We start from the raw sequence: 15,097 nt of genomic DNA, 5'->3' as shown, positions 1-15,097 counted from the left end.
TGGGATTGTGAAGCTAAGAGCACAGAAAGATGACAAACTATCCTGTTTCCTGAAGGTTGTGGGTGTCTTTTTTGTTTGATTGGGGTTTTTTTTCTTTCTTTTATATGCAAATAACTTTAAAAAAAAATCCTTTTGTGTTCAGGTCCTTCTAATAGGAAAATCCATAAACTTCTTGCATCAAGTTTGTCATGATCAGACTCCATCCACAAAGATGATTGCTGTGGCAAAGTCTGCGGAGTCTTCAAAAGATGGTAGAGTATTGGTATTAGTCAACTTCTTCCCTTTGAACTGAGCTCTGTACAATATGTGGTTTAGACTGTAAACTGACACTTCAGATAGTGGGGTGGAAAGGAGTACAGAAGTCCCATCTGTGCTAAAGTACAGATATTTTAATGGATACTTGCATTTTACAAAATATATATGAAGATGTACATGTGTAATTTTATTTTCTTAACAACCATCCAGCAAACCTATCAAATGTACTGGATTTCTGAATGAAACCAGTCTGCTTTCAGATGACTTTTGTTAGGAAGGGTAAGGTGGGGGCAGGGGTATTCTTGAGTGCTGCAGTAAGAATTTAGTACTTACAACTTCTCATCAAATACACTTCATCATATGATTCCATAATAATACTCAATTCTGTGATGAAAAAATAATAATTAATCCATTAGTTGTAAATAAGAGAATGAGCGGTAAAACCAGGCAGGAAAGAAGCCTTTCTGTAAATGCACACTACCGCTATAATATGTCCAAAGAAAGTTGAGTATGTGGAAGGTTAGTAAAATCCTTTTTGAAGGTTACTTAAAACTGGGGTTGCCAGCTGCTGAACACTAAACCAAATCTTAACTATCAGAATAACTTCAAATGGTTTCTTTCTATTTAGAAGGTCTTTCAATTTTAACGAACAAGAGCTTATATAACATTTGCAGTTATTCCGTGGTGGCTTGTTCTAGCATTGTTATGATGAAAAATAGCAAATAGTAAACATCTAAACCAAGGAGACTTAATGTGTAAATATTTAGCAGAGAACATAAGGTAGTCCTTTCTCACAGATTTAGCAGCATCCTAAGCACAACTTACTTCTGGTGAAGGAGGTGATATTTTACTTTAACTCCTTTGTATAACTCATTTAATATACAAAAGAGAGTCTAATTGTTGCAACGTAGATCACTGGGATAATTTCTCTGATGCTATTTTAGACACAGTTTCTAGAAGTGTGATGATGTCCTGCTAGTGTATCCAGCTATTGTGAAGAGAAAAATTATCTAAAATGTTAGTTTTTCAGTCCGGTTCTTTACTTAGTTTTCTAAGAACATCTTTCTTTCCACTTCTTAACATCTTGTGCAATATCTTTTTCCATTCTTCCTGTTCTCAAATGTGGCTTTGTTACGTGTAGCTTCGAAGCTTGGTTTTGTGGGATTGTCTTTTCTAAATTGTTTTTTTCCTCCAGATTAACCTTGGATTAGTTTTTATATTAACTCTTCACAGCATAGACTTTTAGCATGAGTACCTCTGTGAAAGGTGTTCTGATAAAATTCCACTAACATCTGCAAGAATATTTCATCTAATGTGATTTTTGTACCATGCACACTGCTTGCTTAGTCAAAGATGCGCTTGAAGTGCAGAGAGGGGTCAGGGTTAAGTGAATAAGGGCTGTAAATGCATTTGAACTGTCATTCATCTTGCCAGCTACTCCTGAAAAAGGCAAAAACATCCTTTGGCTACACTACTTTCACCACTTTACACAGCATTTATGGCCATGCTTTTCCAATTTTTTTTTAATTTGCACTTGTTTCTCTGTCCTTGATTGGACGGAAGATCTGCACGAATAGAGGTTCCCTGTTATGTAGGGAACAAGAGCTTCGAAGCAAGTACATTATCTTAAGTGCTGAGAATACGTGTTTCAGACAGAAGTGTAGTTTTAGAAATGGATGTTATCCACTGTATCTGCAGTGTGCTGAAGGCATACTGAGCTGATGGTCTGTAGCCTAAAGACCTCATAGTATCGCACTGCCTTAGTTCTGCACAAAACTGCATTTGTATTTAGGGCATTTTACCCATTCAATCCAGAAAGAACATTCTGTGTCAGTGATGTTGGAAATGCATCCTGTCATCCTTGCTTGTGCCATCTGACAATATCGTAAGAGTCCTTTCAGATAATTACTTATAGTAAGATGATGGAAAGCTAGAATGCCAACCTGGATGATTTTTCTCATTTTAAACCTGAACCTTTCATGGGTTTCCTGGTTTGTGTTTTGTTTTGTTTGTTTTTCTTTAATTTGCTTTGAAACCTTAACTCTCCTGTTTGCCCAGATTCCTTTTGATGCTGAAGCAATTAACATGTAAAAAACTATCTGAACATGTATTAAAACAGGATATCTGATATGCAGAACAGTGTAGAAATTTGTCATCCTGCCTGACAGGGAAATATAATAGACATTTGGGGAAGAAGGACAATAAAGAAGGCAGATGAAGTGATCCCAGCTCCAACCTCAAGCTGCCAACAGTTTGAGAACTTCTGAACAAGGAATTACATAAGACCACTACATTCAGTAGCAACTCATGGACCTGTCTGTCAGTGTTTTTTGCCTGATCCTTTCTTGACCCATTTCTGGCTTTCAGTGTCCTGAGACAATTTTGCACAGCTTCAAAAATTTGTTTGTAGGCCTCATTTGTTGATGTAGGCAACCTTTTTTAAGTAGTTTTGAATGTCAGACAGGGATGGTGCATTGCTTATGCTGATGTGCATATATGCAGAGGTGGTGCATTACAGCTACACATGTAAACTTGAGTTTTCCAGATTCAGAGATGAAGGGCTGTGGCCAAGTCACTTCCCTCAAGGCAGGGGCAGTACTAAGGAAAGGGAAAGGCTTTTTTTCTGCTTGGGATAACAAGAAGTTATCCACCCATAGGTATTGCCTTACACATACTCCCCCCTACATGAGTGGAGGCAGGACCAGCATGTGTGCCTTGTTAGGCTTGCCATAGGCAAACCAGGCAATTGCCTGCTGCCTGTTGGCTTTACCTATGCCTTTAGCCAGTCCTAGGCCCAACCTCTGTGTCCAGTACCTGACAGTGCTCGCTCATAACTTACTTGACTAAATAGTATTCTCCTAGTGTAGGGACTTTGAGCACAGCAATGTTTTATATAAGTGTAATCTCTTTGAACTCTCTGCATATGCTTGCACTCGGTGTTTTATGGAGAAGTTCACAGGTTATGGAATGAGAGTTTGGAAACCTCAGGGAGTGTTATTGAACCAGACCTTGTGAGGTTTCCCTTATTAAAGAGTGGCTTCTGTATTAGAACCACTCTTTATGTCTTCAGTTTAGAGTTATTTTATTAACTGAGGCTGAATCTCATCAAAACAACATGAAACTTGATTTTAATTTTTCCTGCCTGCAGTACAGGTTGAAACTAATCCTGGAGTGCAGTGCACTGTCCTGGAGAGGCAGTGCACTGTCTTACACTCATTTGGTACCTGGATCTTCAGATACCAAACTATTACACAAATAGTTGCATAATTAAAAACTGTTGGAAGTGGGAGTATATCCTTAGTGCTAAGGAAGGCCTGAATCTGAGGATAGTTGGCAGTCCAGTATTTGGAGTTTTCCTCCATCTTGCCTGAAGAGGCCACGTTTCTCTTCTTGCTACCTCATAAGACCCTTATTGCAGTCCCTTTCTTAACAAGCTTGTAGCTGTAGAAAAGAATGAAATATGCTTCCTACTAAAGAGCAATGTCCTACTTTTTGCCCTGAGTGCCCTGTGCCAAAGGTGGAGAAGAAAACATCAAGTTGCTGGCAGTCCTTCAGATCAGGAAAGCATAGTCTCTCCTCTCTCACACTGACTTATGTGTGGGAACTCTTTTCTGTTGAATGTACTGACTGATTCTTTGATTTCTTTCTTTTTTAAATTTTTCTCTACCACCCTCAGAAGTGACTTGTGGTTTAGCCCTCCCCCCCCCCCCCCCAATACTTTTTCCCCACCTTTTGCTTTTGTTTTTCCCTACCTTTGAGCTTTTTAGACCTCCTTCAAATGATTTGTTTCTGTAAATTGCAGGATTTCAACAAGCTCAAAGAAAATTTGCTTTCTGTGTAAAAGTGATGAAATAATATGAACTCTTATTGGAAAATACAGGCTGGGCACAGATTAAAAGTAATGATGTTGAAGTATGGGCTGCTTTAGGCTTGCTTTCACTTTGGCTATGCCAAATGTATAATAAAGTGAATCAGAATAAATTGCAGTTTCTCTGCTTGTATATTTCAGTTGCAAAGCTCATTTGCCTCAGTTTTAGAAAAATACTAATTTAATTTTAACTTTTGTTGTTTGGTTTTTTTTTAGCTGCTGATTTGTTCACAGATCTCGAGAATGCATTTCAAGAGAAAATTGATGCAGCCTATTTTGAGACTAGCAAATACCTGCTGGATGTTCTCAACAAGAAGTACAATTTACTGGAACACATGCAGGCCATGAGGCGCTACTTACTACTTGGTCAAGGAGACTTTATCAGGCATTTAATGGATTTACTCAAGTAAGAGAGTAGGAAGGATAATTATGTTGAATTTCTGATGCTTGCAAATGTGCTTGATCAGCACAGAAACTGTCTTGCTTTTGGAAAAGGATACTTTAAGTATCTTATTACTCAAAGGTTTAATTGAACAACTCTTAAATTCTATTTTGGGTTTAATTTTTTTGACCCTGAGGCTTAAACTTTGTTATTCCTTTTTGGTAGGGAGCATATACAGTACCATTTCACAACATCTTGAAAAGTTGCGCGAATATAGATACCTTTATGCTGGCCCTGTGACAGCCTCAAAGATGTTAGTGCTTCTCTTGCTCCTGTCAGCAAGTTTAAGCAGAAAAGTTCTGTTGCTCTTGATGCCACTAGTTAGCATTGCTGTGAATGTTAGGCTTCTGTATTGTGGAGGTTTGGTGTTTGCTCCAAAACGTTGTGTCAAAACCCTTCAATGCATTTTTTAAAATTTAATTGATGCCTCACCAGCTTCTGCTTTAAGCACTCAGGTGCACTCACAAGTATCAGTTTCAGTTCTTAAAGTGTATTTGCAAGCTCACTGCTTTTACATGCTGGTTGTACTGATGAAGCTTAGTCTACCAAAAATGTCCTTTGCAAAGCTTTCCTTTGGTCTAGAAGGCAGGCTTTGTAATAGAACTTCCATTAGCTTCTTTATAAATCAAAATCAATGTTGGCTGGTGATGATTTGTACGTGGCCATGCTTTTTTGAGTGAAAATGAGTGTGAAGCAGAATGAGGTTGATTTGTGGAGTCAGTATTACATTTGAGGCAGAAGTAGTGAGGGACTTTCCAGTACTGATCATGGGAGAGAGGAGCAGTGCAAGGTGCTTGTTACTGGCATGTTGCAGCTCTTCAGAAAGTTTAAGTTACATAGAGGGGGTGGGTTTGTGTGCTTCTGCAGCACTTCTAAACCTGAGATGGCTATCAATAAGGTCTGAAAACTGAAATGAAATTACTGGTTTGATGTGTTAATGGTGTAATCTGCCTCATTTTAGATATGAATGCAACTCAAATTACAGAATAGTTAAGCTAGCAATCCTAGTAATTTCAAATTACTGGCATTAAATGAGGATAAAGTTACTCATGATGATGTTCAGGTGTAAAGCTACATATGAATAGACATATTCTGCTCAAATATTTTGCTTGTTGATTTTCTTTGTGGTAGAGACTTGGAAGACTAATACGAGAGATTTTGAAAATTTGTCAGAAAAGTGTTTCACTGTGTGCTGCAGTTACTACCAAATTGCTGCTGCAGAATATCTCAGTAATATGCCATGACTGTTTGTTTCATAACCACCAGGCCAGAGCTTGCACGACCAGCTACAACCTTATATCAGCATAATCTAACTGGAATCCTTGAAACAGCGGTGAGGGCAACTAATGCCCAGTTTGATAATCCTGAGATTCTCAAACGATTGGATGTTCGACTTCTAGAGGTCTGTTGCATCATGGTGATCTGACGTGAAACATGCCTTGTCTTGTGTGTGTGCATACATGCAGAGATCTACATGAAACAGTTTTAATGTGTATATAGTAAATACATTTCCCCCTGCCGCTTTCCATTGAGGTCTACTTTGAATTGTGTAAACCTCATTTAATAAGTCTTCTCTTCTTTTCCCACTTCCTGCCTATTGTCTATTTGTATTTCAAGCTGTGGGTTTACAGCTGTTTCATTGACAATACAAAGTCGAATATTTAGGGTCTAACAGTAATTGATGCTGGTGGTCCTGATTTGAGCTTCTGCAGTTTCTACTGCTGTTGATCTTACAAGAATCTTGGGGGTAGTCTCTTTGTCACTAGTAGTTACAAAGCGTGAAAAAATGAAAGTGCATTTCATGAGCAAGACCTCTGGTAAGAAACAAGTTAATGAGAAAGTTCCAGTCCCAGAGGTGGAAGATAACTGATGTACTACTCTAGCGTCTGAAATAAGTCTATACCTTAGGCTGAGTCCTGCCTAACAAGTTTTCCCTTCCCTTCATTTCCTTTACTAGCTCCAGTTGCAAAACGCTGTCATTACAAACATCAACATTTGGTTGAGATAAATCCCGCCTTTGTGTCAAACTTCAGTTCATTTTTTGCTTAATCTACTGCTTTTAACAAGGAGCTCCTGTATCCCATATGGATGCAGATGCTTGTTTTTTCATAGGCCATGTGGAATGGAAGAGTAAGCAGAAGTTGCTCTTTAGCACTCGTATGCGCCGGTTGTACAGTGAAAGTAGCGCTGGTTGTACACTGAAAGTAGCATATCTTTTTAATACAGGTGTCTCCTGGGGACACTGGATGGGATGTCTTCAGCTTGGACTATCATGTTGATGGGCCAATAGCAACGGTAATGTCATATACTGCTGGTTGTGAACATATCTCGGACACTGAATTAAATTGCTAAGTTTTTTTTCATATTGAAATAATTTTTTTTTAATTCTGGAGTGTAAGATCAGAGACTTTTTTTTTTTTTTTGCATCTAGGATGCACCCACTGTGTGAAGTTGAGCCTAAATTTCAGTTCTTGTAAATTAACTGTGAGTCCTAAAAAGCTACATTTAAAACAGTCATTACAGTAATTCATTTGTTCCAGCAGAGATTTTAGCAAGTACTTAATAAATGGAGTGCTCCTCTTCTTCCATTATTACTAGGCTGTAGCTGCTAATTTGGATAATTTGCAAGGAACTGAAGAATGTATTTGAGGAGAACCTATTTGTACTATCTAAATTAAAGTTGATAGGTAGTGTTCATTAGAACTACTGAGAAAACAGCTGCACTACTGATCAGACTGCATTTAGCCTCTATAAAGATCTTGTAAAGAACTTTTTTTTTTAAACAAGACTTGAAAATGTGAGTCTGACCAGTGGACGGAATTTTCATGTATGTATGTAGTTTGAAAAGAGCAAAATGTGTAGGCTTTGTCTTGTTCACCTCTCCTTATACTTCCTCCCATATGGGATTGGAAGTGCTCAAAACCTCCCAAGAAACGATTGCCTCCTACCGTGTGGGTCCAAGCTCTTTCAGTTGTCCAGCATGTTGGTAGGACAACAAATACAGTTGTACTTTCTCAGCCTACAATGAACTGGAACTGGCAAAAGCATCAGAGCAGTACTTTGGATTTGAAAAACAAAACAACATTTTTATTTAACTTTATTTAAATATAGAAAAGGTGCCTGTGTGGAGGACTCATATAGAGAAGCATATAAGCTGCAATGCATTTCTACTCCATTTTATTCAGTCTTCTCAAGAATATGATGTGGAAAAATTGACAGTGTGGGAATCCTTTTAGTGTTGAAATGGTAAAAATAAAATGATGGTGCTGTAAGCAGTCACAGTTGAAGTGCACTTTGGAACAGAGCAGATGCTATAGCTCTGTCCTTGGCAGTGCCCTGTGCCTACTTGAATATGAGGTAACTCAGTTCAGCCCTTAAGGGAGCATCTTTCCAAAAGCTCTGGGGTTTCCACGGATGTTGTTTTGACAATATTTACCAATAAACTTCATGGGTCAGGTAAGCTGTACTGTGAAGAGGTTCTTGGTCCTTCAGAAGACATGGTATGTCTATTAAATGAGTACTGATATTTTGTTTTATAGGTATTCACACGTGAGTGCATGAGCCACTATCTAAGAGTATTTAATTTCCTTTGGAGAGCGAAGCGAATGGAGTATATTCTTACTGATATATGGAAAGTCCACATGTGCAATGCAAAGCTTCTGAAAAGTATGCCAGGTGAGAGAGGCCCAAATAAATGTCATACTTGTAAACTGGATTTAGATGACTGCATCTTATCTTAAACTGTATTAAGAAGGGGGCAAAAAAAGTCTGGGACAGATGAGTTTTAGGTTTTGTTGCTCCTCTTGACTGTTTAATGGTAGATGATGATGACAGACATTACTGGAAAGGGAAGCTTCCTGTTTGTTTTACTTAATCCTCTGTTCTGAGTTTTTGTAGCAATGAGTGAACGGAACATCCCATGTCTCTGGAAAGAGAGTCTTCCATCTCCTTTTATTCATCTTCGTTGAGGCCTTCCTATCTGTACTCTGTGTTTCCCTCTTTCTTGTGCTGGAAGTAGTAAGTCTCACACATTCACATTTCTTAATTTACTAGTTTTACCTTCACTCATTCCCTGTGCTTTTGTTTAGCTAAGAACAGAAGAGGCTAAGATAAGAGAAACAGATGTTTGAGAAGAAATAGGAAAGCTTTTAAGTGTAGTGGCTCTGGTGTGTGTTTAATGGACTCCTACTTCTCAGCTGACAACATAATTATATTCGTGAGCATCTGTACTGGCTCAATCTTGACTTTTTTTTTATCTATCTACATTTCTCTCAGTAAAAAAAAAAAAGCTATTGAGGGTTATGCTGCTTTGTGGCATCGTAATATTTACAAAGATATGCTTATGTTTTTATGACTAGGAACTGTTTGGTGGGTAAGAATTGACACTTTGGCCTCAAAGTCACTAGGAAACAAGCTCTTAAAGTCTGCTCCACTGCATAAGGCTGGTCTCTGGAATCTTATGGGATGACTAGGCTTCCTTTCTGTTTCTGTGAGATGAGATTTAGCTTACTGTCATTTCCCTGTCCCAAATAAATGCTTGTTTGACTCAAAACCAATGGTCTATTGCATTCTTGCTTTCTCTTCTCTTTGTAACTAGAGTGCAGTTAGCAGATTTTATTTTATTATTATTTTTTTTTCTCATCGTGTGATGGTCTTCAGGCTGGAGCTGTCTCCCATTGCTAGGGTTTTGTTTGTTCTTTTGTCTTAGAAGGAAGTTTCATTTTTATTCCTTCCTCTCTGGACCCAAACCCTGCCCCTCTGCTTTGGGAGACCTTTCTTATGCTTTGCCACACTTTCTGTAAGTGAAAGCTCAATTGCTTGTTGCCTTTAAGTTTGGCTATGCTTTAACACGGACATTTAAAATACTGGCCAAGCTCTTATAGCTGTTATTGGCAGAAGGAGCCAAGTGTTGTATTTCTTGATTTGTGCCTCTGACGAAGGAGGGTATGTTTATGAAGACCTGTACTGACTTCCCCGTCGAGGGACAATAGTCTTGCACGTCTAAGTTGGAAGCTGCAAGTAGATTATTTTTTCTTCCCCTGAAATACGTGGAGAAACGAGAAACGACCCCAGCACTAGTTTATAAACAAGTAGTAGAACTTGCTTTTGTTTTGTCTCTCTCTAAAACAGTGACTTGCACTTCCAGTCACAGTGCACCAAATGGAGGACAGTAAGTGACAGGAGGAAGCAGCTGCAAGGTCTTTCAGTTTTCAGCCACAAATTTCCTTTCAAGGGTAGTGTTATTCACAATTCACAAAAAGTCTTAACAGACAGGGATTTTAATGCTTTAAAGGAGTACCTCTACACAGTAGTGTCAAACTCGCTTTTGTCCTGTCAGTAATTTGAAGAAGAAACACATATGTCTCCAGCTCACCAATGTTGAAGCATTTCTGTTGTTCAGACAGCCTTGGAGTTTTTTTTTCCATTAATCCTATTTGAAGTAGGTGCAACATAATGTATTAGGGATAGTAGTCCTGCAAAGGCATAAGAAATGAAGAACAGAGTAGCTTGTAATATCTTTCAGATCATTGGATAGTTCTGCAACATCCCAAGATACAAAAATGTACGATGCCTTTTGTAGTAGTCTCGTAGCTTATCTGCAGTGGCAAATTACTTTGGCAGCGTTTTAGAAATAACAGCTTCTTTCTGGATATCTGCTTGATTCCACAAGGCTGAATATCTTCATTCCAGAGAATTTTTTGCAGTTGATGGTAATCTTGATAATACCCTTCTGCAATAGAGATACCTTCTCTTCAAGGTGAGCAGCTGAGGCCATTAGTGACTTACCTGTGGGTCTCTGTGGTGGATCAGGGAATTGAGCCTGGACCACATGAGCCACAATTTCCTTATCTGTTGCAACCACCCTTTCTTCTGGTCTCAGTGTAGCTAAGTAATGCAATATATGCTGTCTGTGGTTTGAGGGCTAATGGTAAGAGATGAGATGCCCCAGAAGCAACTGTAAATCTGTGGCCTCAGATTTTCAACCTAAAGAATGTATGTGATGTTTACTGTATTTTGGTCTCTTGAGACTGAGAGGGTCTTTTCCACTTGTGATAATTCAGCAACTTTCCAGCACTGTCTAAGCACACAGTCGGTGTAATCTTTGGCTTACATTTTCTAGTAGTTAATTGTGCAATGTTCTATGCTCATCTGTTGCCAGCCAGTATTGCTGCGCCTGTCCAAGACTAGTGGCTGTTTTATGAAGTATTCAAAAATTTGGTAGAAAAAATTTACCAAGCTGGTTTGATGGCTGTGCCTGTTCTTGCAGTCTTTAACGTGCCATCTCTTTGGATTTTTTTTACAGAGCTTTCTGGGGTGCTGCATCAGTGTCACGTTCTGGCATCAGAAATGGTCCATTTCATTCATCAAATGCAGTATTACATTACATTTGAGGTATACTCTACCTGCCCAATTAGTTGCTTAAAAATTAAGTACTTTTAATATTCTGTATGTGTTGTGTGTCTTAAATTTCAAAGAGCTTGTCATCCAGCAAATCAAAACAGCCCAATCCTGAATCATTGCTCCAGGTGCTTGAATGTTCGTGGGATGAACTCTGGAACAAGGTCCAACAAGCACAGGACTTGGATCACATAATTGCAGCCCATGAAGTTTTTCTAGACACAATCATAGCCCGGTGCTTGCTGGATAGCGATTCTAGGGTAAGACAACTTCTTTACATTAAATTGTAGCTTTGTGATCTTGGCTTATGCATTAGGAACCATCTTCTCTTATGTTGCAGAAGCAAGAGGAAAAGTCATTTTACTTCCTCTGATATAAGACCTTATTATGGTAGACTCTGTACATACTCCCCACACACAGCGGCAGATGCTGATTATAAAACTTGTTACAATGTGGGCCAGTTGCTTTTGGTCCTAAGAACCTGTGTGATCATGCAACAACTGACTTATGGCTTTGCAAAACAGTCTCTCCAGCTGTGTGTAAAAAGATTTAATTTACTCATGTTCTGCAGAGTGGTCGTAACTTAAAACTCTTTTTCTGTACAACTGTTTTATTGTTTTGTTGTTTAACTGTCTCACAGGTACTTCTCAACCAGCTTCGAGCTGTTTTTGATCAGATCATTGAGCTCCAGAATGCCCAAGATGCAATGTACAGAGCAGCTTTGGAGGAGCTGCAGCTGAGGTTGCAATTTGAGGAGAGGAAAAAACAGCGTGAGCTTGAGGTACAGTAAGGATATTGCTAGAACATGAAAATTAATTGGGGCAGATATCCTTGTCTTTTGATATACGTGGGATTTTGGATATCATGTAGAGGTACAGCAAAAATGAAAAATGTAGTTGGGATAAATGTAAAAGTTATCAGGAGTACTTAGTGAATTCAAACAAAACTGCTGAGTAGTGTTTTCCACTTTTGTCTTGCCCAAAACCTTTAGGTGAACGGATTCCGCAGTGGGCTTTGGAGGATGATAAATTTAGGTCTGTTTTAGGTGAAGGAAATGGAAGAGGCTTTAATATGCTGAACCCTTTTGCAAAAAATGCTCCATGTCTGCCTCCCTGTTGTCAGTATGTGGGACATGCAGTGCTGATGTGAGACTTGCCTGCTCTGCTAACCTCAGATTTCTTCCATGTGCTGTACAACACCAAGGGGACTGATAGTTTCAATACTAAAGGCTCTATCTTTGGCTTTCTGTGGCAATGGTTAGTTTGTATAAACATGGTGGCTTAGCTGGGCAGAAGGTGGCCCCGTTAGCAACTTTCATCATGTGATGCTTGACCTCTTAACTCATTTGGTCTCTGTGTAGGGCAAGTGGGGTGTAACTGCAACGGAAGATGAAGAAGAGAACAAGAGGATGAAAGAATTCCAAGACTCAATACCCAAAATGTGCTCACAGCTGCGAATACTCACTCACTTTTACCAGGTACCCCTTAGATTGTGTTTTTTAAGTATGGAGTAGGTGTAACTTCTGTATTCGTGTGTGCAGTTTGTGGATCTAGGTCTTCAGTGTTTGCTTCTCTACGTAGAAGCCTGTATTCATTGTTCCTCTGTAGACAGCAGGTTTTGTGATCATGTATATTCCCCTGTCAAGGAGGAGTAGTCTTTTCATATAAGTCTCCTCCTTCCTTTAGTAGTGGAAATAGTAGCTATCTTCTGGTGTAATCTGAAAAAAATAATAGAATTCCTAGAATTCCCTCTGCACTCCATTTCTTCTTACCATCTTTGCAAGTCATTGCAATTAAAGACTGCAGAAAGGGTCCTTCTTAAGGGCGTAACACTTCATTTTAAGCACACTGAGGTGAGCAATGGGTAAGCTGTTTGGGGGAATGTGCACAGGCTGTCCTCTTTGAAGGGAATTGTTCTGGCTGTGTCTTAATTTGTTGTGTCTGATTCTAAAGCTCACACTCCCCAGGAAAATCAGCTGTTAGATTTTGGGGAAAGCATTCCAAAAACTGATTAAAGGGAGGGACACAGCGCTGGGTGCCACAGCAGCCTTTCAGGATTAGACCACAGGTTGACTGAAAACCAAAACCCTACCTGAGCTCATCTCTTGACTTTGGCGCATGAGGTGCTCTTGATGTCATGTAGTGTACCTTCTAACTTCTCTCATTTTATCATCTTTGGCATGCCTGAAGTTAGGTTTTTTTAATAATGTTGATGCTGAGTTTGACTTAAAGCTGTAGGGTCTGCTTTCTTTTATCTTGCTGCTGATATTTCTTGTATCTTTCTTTCTTATTTTAATACCCATAAATATACATGTAGGCAAGTATTAAACATGTAAGCATGCGCTGTTTCTCAAAGTAAATGGATGAGTTTGAAGTGGCTTTGCTGGCTTGTTACCCATATGTTCATTTTACCTTGTAAGAGTACAATTGGTTCTTTATAGCAGTTATAGTTGTGACTTATCACCTGTACAGCATGTGCAGAGTGCTTCCTGGTTCTTCTAGTGGTTTGCACCAGATCTGTTTCTGTATTGGCTGTAGCTTTGCTGAGCTATAGCTATGCTGGCTGAAGTGCTGCATTGTCAAGAGAGTTCCGTTCACATGGAAGTTTGAATGAAAACAGAATAGGGCACCCAGGTTATAAAATAAGGGTGGCTTTTGTTGAAGGCTATGGAGATCCTGAGCTCTGATGCAAGGACTTCAGATCTGAGAGGAATTTGCTGCTGGGTCCAAATATTGCAGTTCTTCCTCCCAGACGAAAATGGAGACAAATTCTTTAAGAAGTATTGGCTGTGAATAGGTTGTAGTTTGTGTGCTCTGCAGAATTTCTCCAAGTTGGCAGTGTAGGTTTTGCCTGCTTCGACTGTATACCTGCTGAGCCCTACTATGGGTTTTCCATGCATGAGTCCCCTGGCCAGACTTGGTCATCTTTGGAAGTAATGCGGTGCTCTAGTTATGGGCATGTCCACATTAGTATTTAGTGGAGATCAGGAATGAGCTCTTGAAGTGAGTCTTCCCACACTCCCAAAGTCCTCTGCTTTCCTGCATGCAGTGGAGCTCCTGCAGTCCCATGGCTATTGCCGAGTGCGAAGATGGGCTCTGGAGGTGTGCCTCCCACATGCCAAGTGCCAGTCTGACATAAAAACTGCTCCAAATGTCTAGAGTTTAGCCACTGGGTCTGTAGCACTGCCCTACGGGGCAGATGCTCTGCTGTTTGGGGGTGCTGCTTGCTGCTGTATGGCCCACATCAAATAGGTATTTTTGAAGCAGGCAGTGGTCTAGTGCTGGCCTGGCCTGCGTTGAACACCTAACTCAGAAACAAGGAGAGGTCTCCTGTTGGCACAGGTTGGGTCCTGAACTGGTCTCCCAGGTATGGTGGGGCTGCCATGGGAGGGCCAAGGCAGTGGGGCAGGGGCAAGTCCCCTACAGCATGGAAGCTTTTGGACAGATGGAGGGTGCCAGCAGGAGAAGGGGGGATGGTTTGAAAGACTGAGCTGTTTGCACTGGAGACTGAAGTGCACAGCAGACATTGGAAGATAAAATGAACGTCTGAGTTTTTGCAGAAAGAATGAGTCCAACATAACTCATCATTTGCTAACAATTGGGTATAAATGCTTATGCTTGCCCTTTGCCTCCTTGCCAGGTCTGGGCATTGCCTGGCATCCCTGTGCAAAACACGGCACCGATGTCACCTTAGCTGTCTCTTGGGTTTTTCTTTCTACAGGGAATCGTCCAGCAGTTTTTGGTCCTGCTGACAACCAGTTCTGACGAAAGCCTTCGGTTTCTTAGCTTTAGATTGGACTTCAATGAACATTATAAAGCAAGAGAGCCAAGGCTTCGTGTGTCCCTGGGCACTAGAGGCAGACGAAGCTCACACATGTGAAACAAGAGCTAAGGACTGCGCCTCAGTAGCTGAAGGATGTTGAACCTCTTGTTGGACAAGGCAACCAGTGTTGACATAATGCAACCAAATTGTGTTGTGATCAGTGTCTACCATTTCTGCAGGCAACATGTTTTCAGTCATGTGATTGTGTGACACTGTATAGCAGAAAGCAAAAACGTAGGATTTTTTTACACTGACATTTCTAGAATTACCAGACTAAACGGGCTGACTGAACCTCTTCCCTTAAGTTGATT

At 40.0% G+C, this 15,097-nt stretch overlaps 1 protein-coding gene across 1 annotated transcript in view; it reads left to right on the top strand.

Annotated features, from left to right (window-relative positions):
- Positions 1 to 14,843, top strand: part of TUBGCP3 (tubulin, gamma complex associated protein 3) — a gene marked incomplete at its 5' end in the record, with an annotated part of 38,535 nt that extends 23,692 nt beyond the window's left edge. The window contains 10 exons of the mRNA XM_010082881.1: positions 143 to 251; positions 4,340 to 4,529; positions 5,832 to 5,967; positions 6,792 to 6,860; positions 8,105 to 8,240; positions 10,870 to 10,958; positions 11,093 to 11,224; positions 11,605 to 11,745; positions 12,325 to 12,441; positions 14,685 to 14,843. Coding sequence (XP_010081183.1) covers positions 143 to 251; positions 4,340 to 4,529; positions 5,832 to 5,967; positions 6,792 to 6,860; positions 8,105 to 8,240; positions 10,870 to 10,958; positions 11,093 to 11,224; positions 11,605 to 11,745; positions 12,325 to 12,441; positions 14,685 to 14,843 — 1,278 coding nt within the window. The remainder of the gene's footprint in view (positions 1 to 142; positions 252 to 4,339; positions 4,530 to 5,831; positions 5,968 to 6,791; positions 6,861 to 8,104; positions 8,241 to 10,869; positions 10,959 to 11,092; positions 11,225 to 11,604; positions 11,746 to 12,324; positions 12,442 to 14,684) is intronic.
- Between the last annotated feature and the right edge of the window lie 254 nt (positions 14,844 to 15,097).

This window comes from Pterocles gutturalis, unplaced genomic scaffold, assembly GCF_000699245.1.
Source record: "Pterocles gutturalis isolate BGI_N339 unplaced genomic scaffold, ASM69924v1 scaffold8160, whole genome shotgun sequence".
NCBI classification, from domain to species: domain Eukaryota; kingdom Metazoa; phylum Chordata; class Aves; order Pterocliformes; family Pteroclidae; genus Pterocles; species Pterocles gutturalis.
This window is presented reverse-complemented; position numbering and strand designations above follow the sequence as displayed.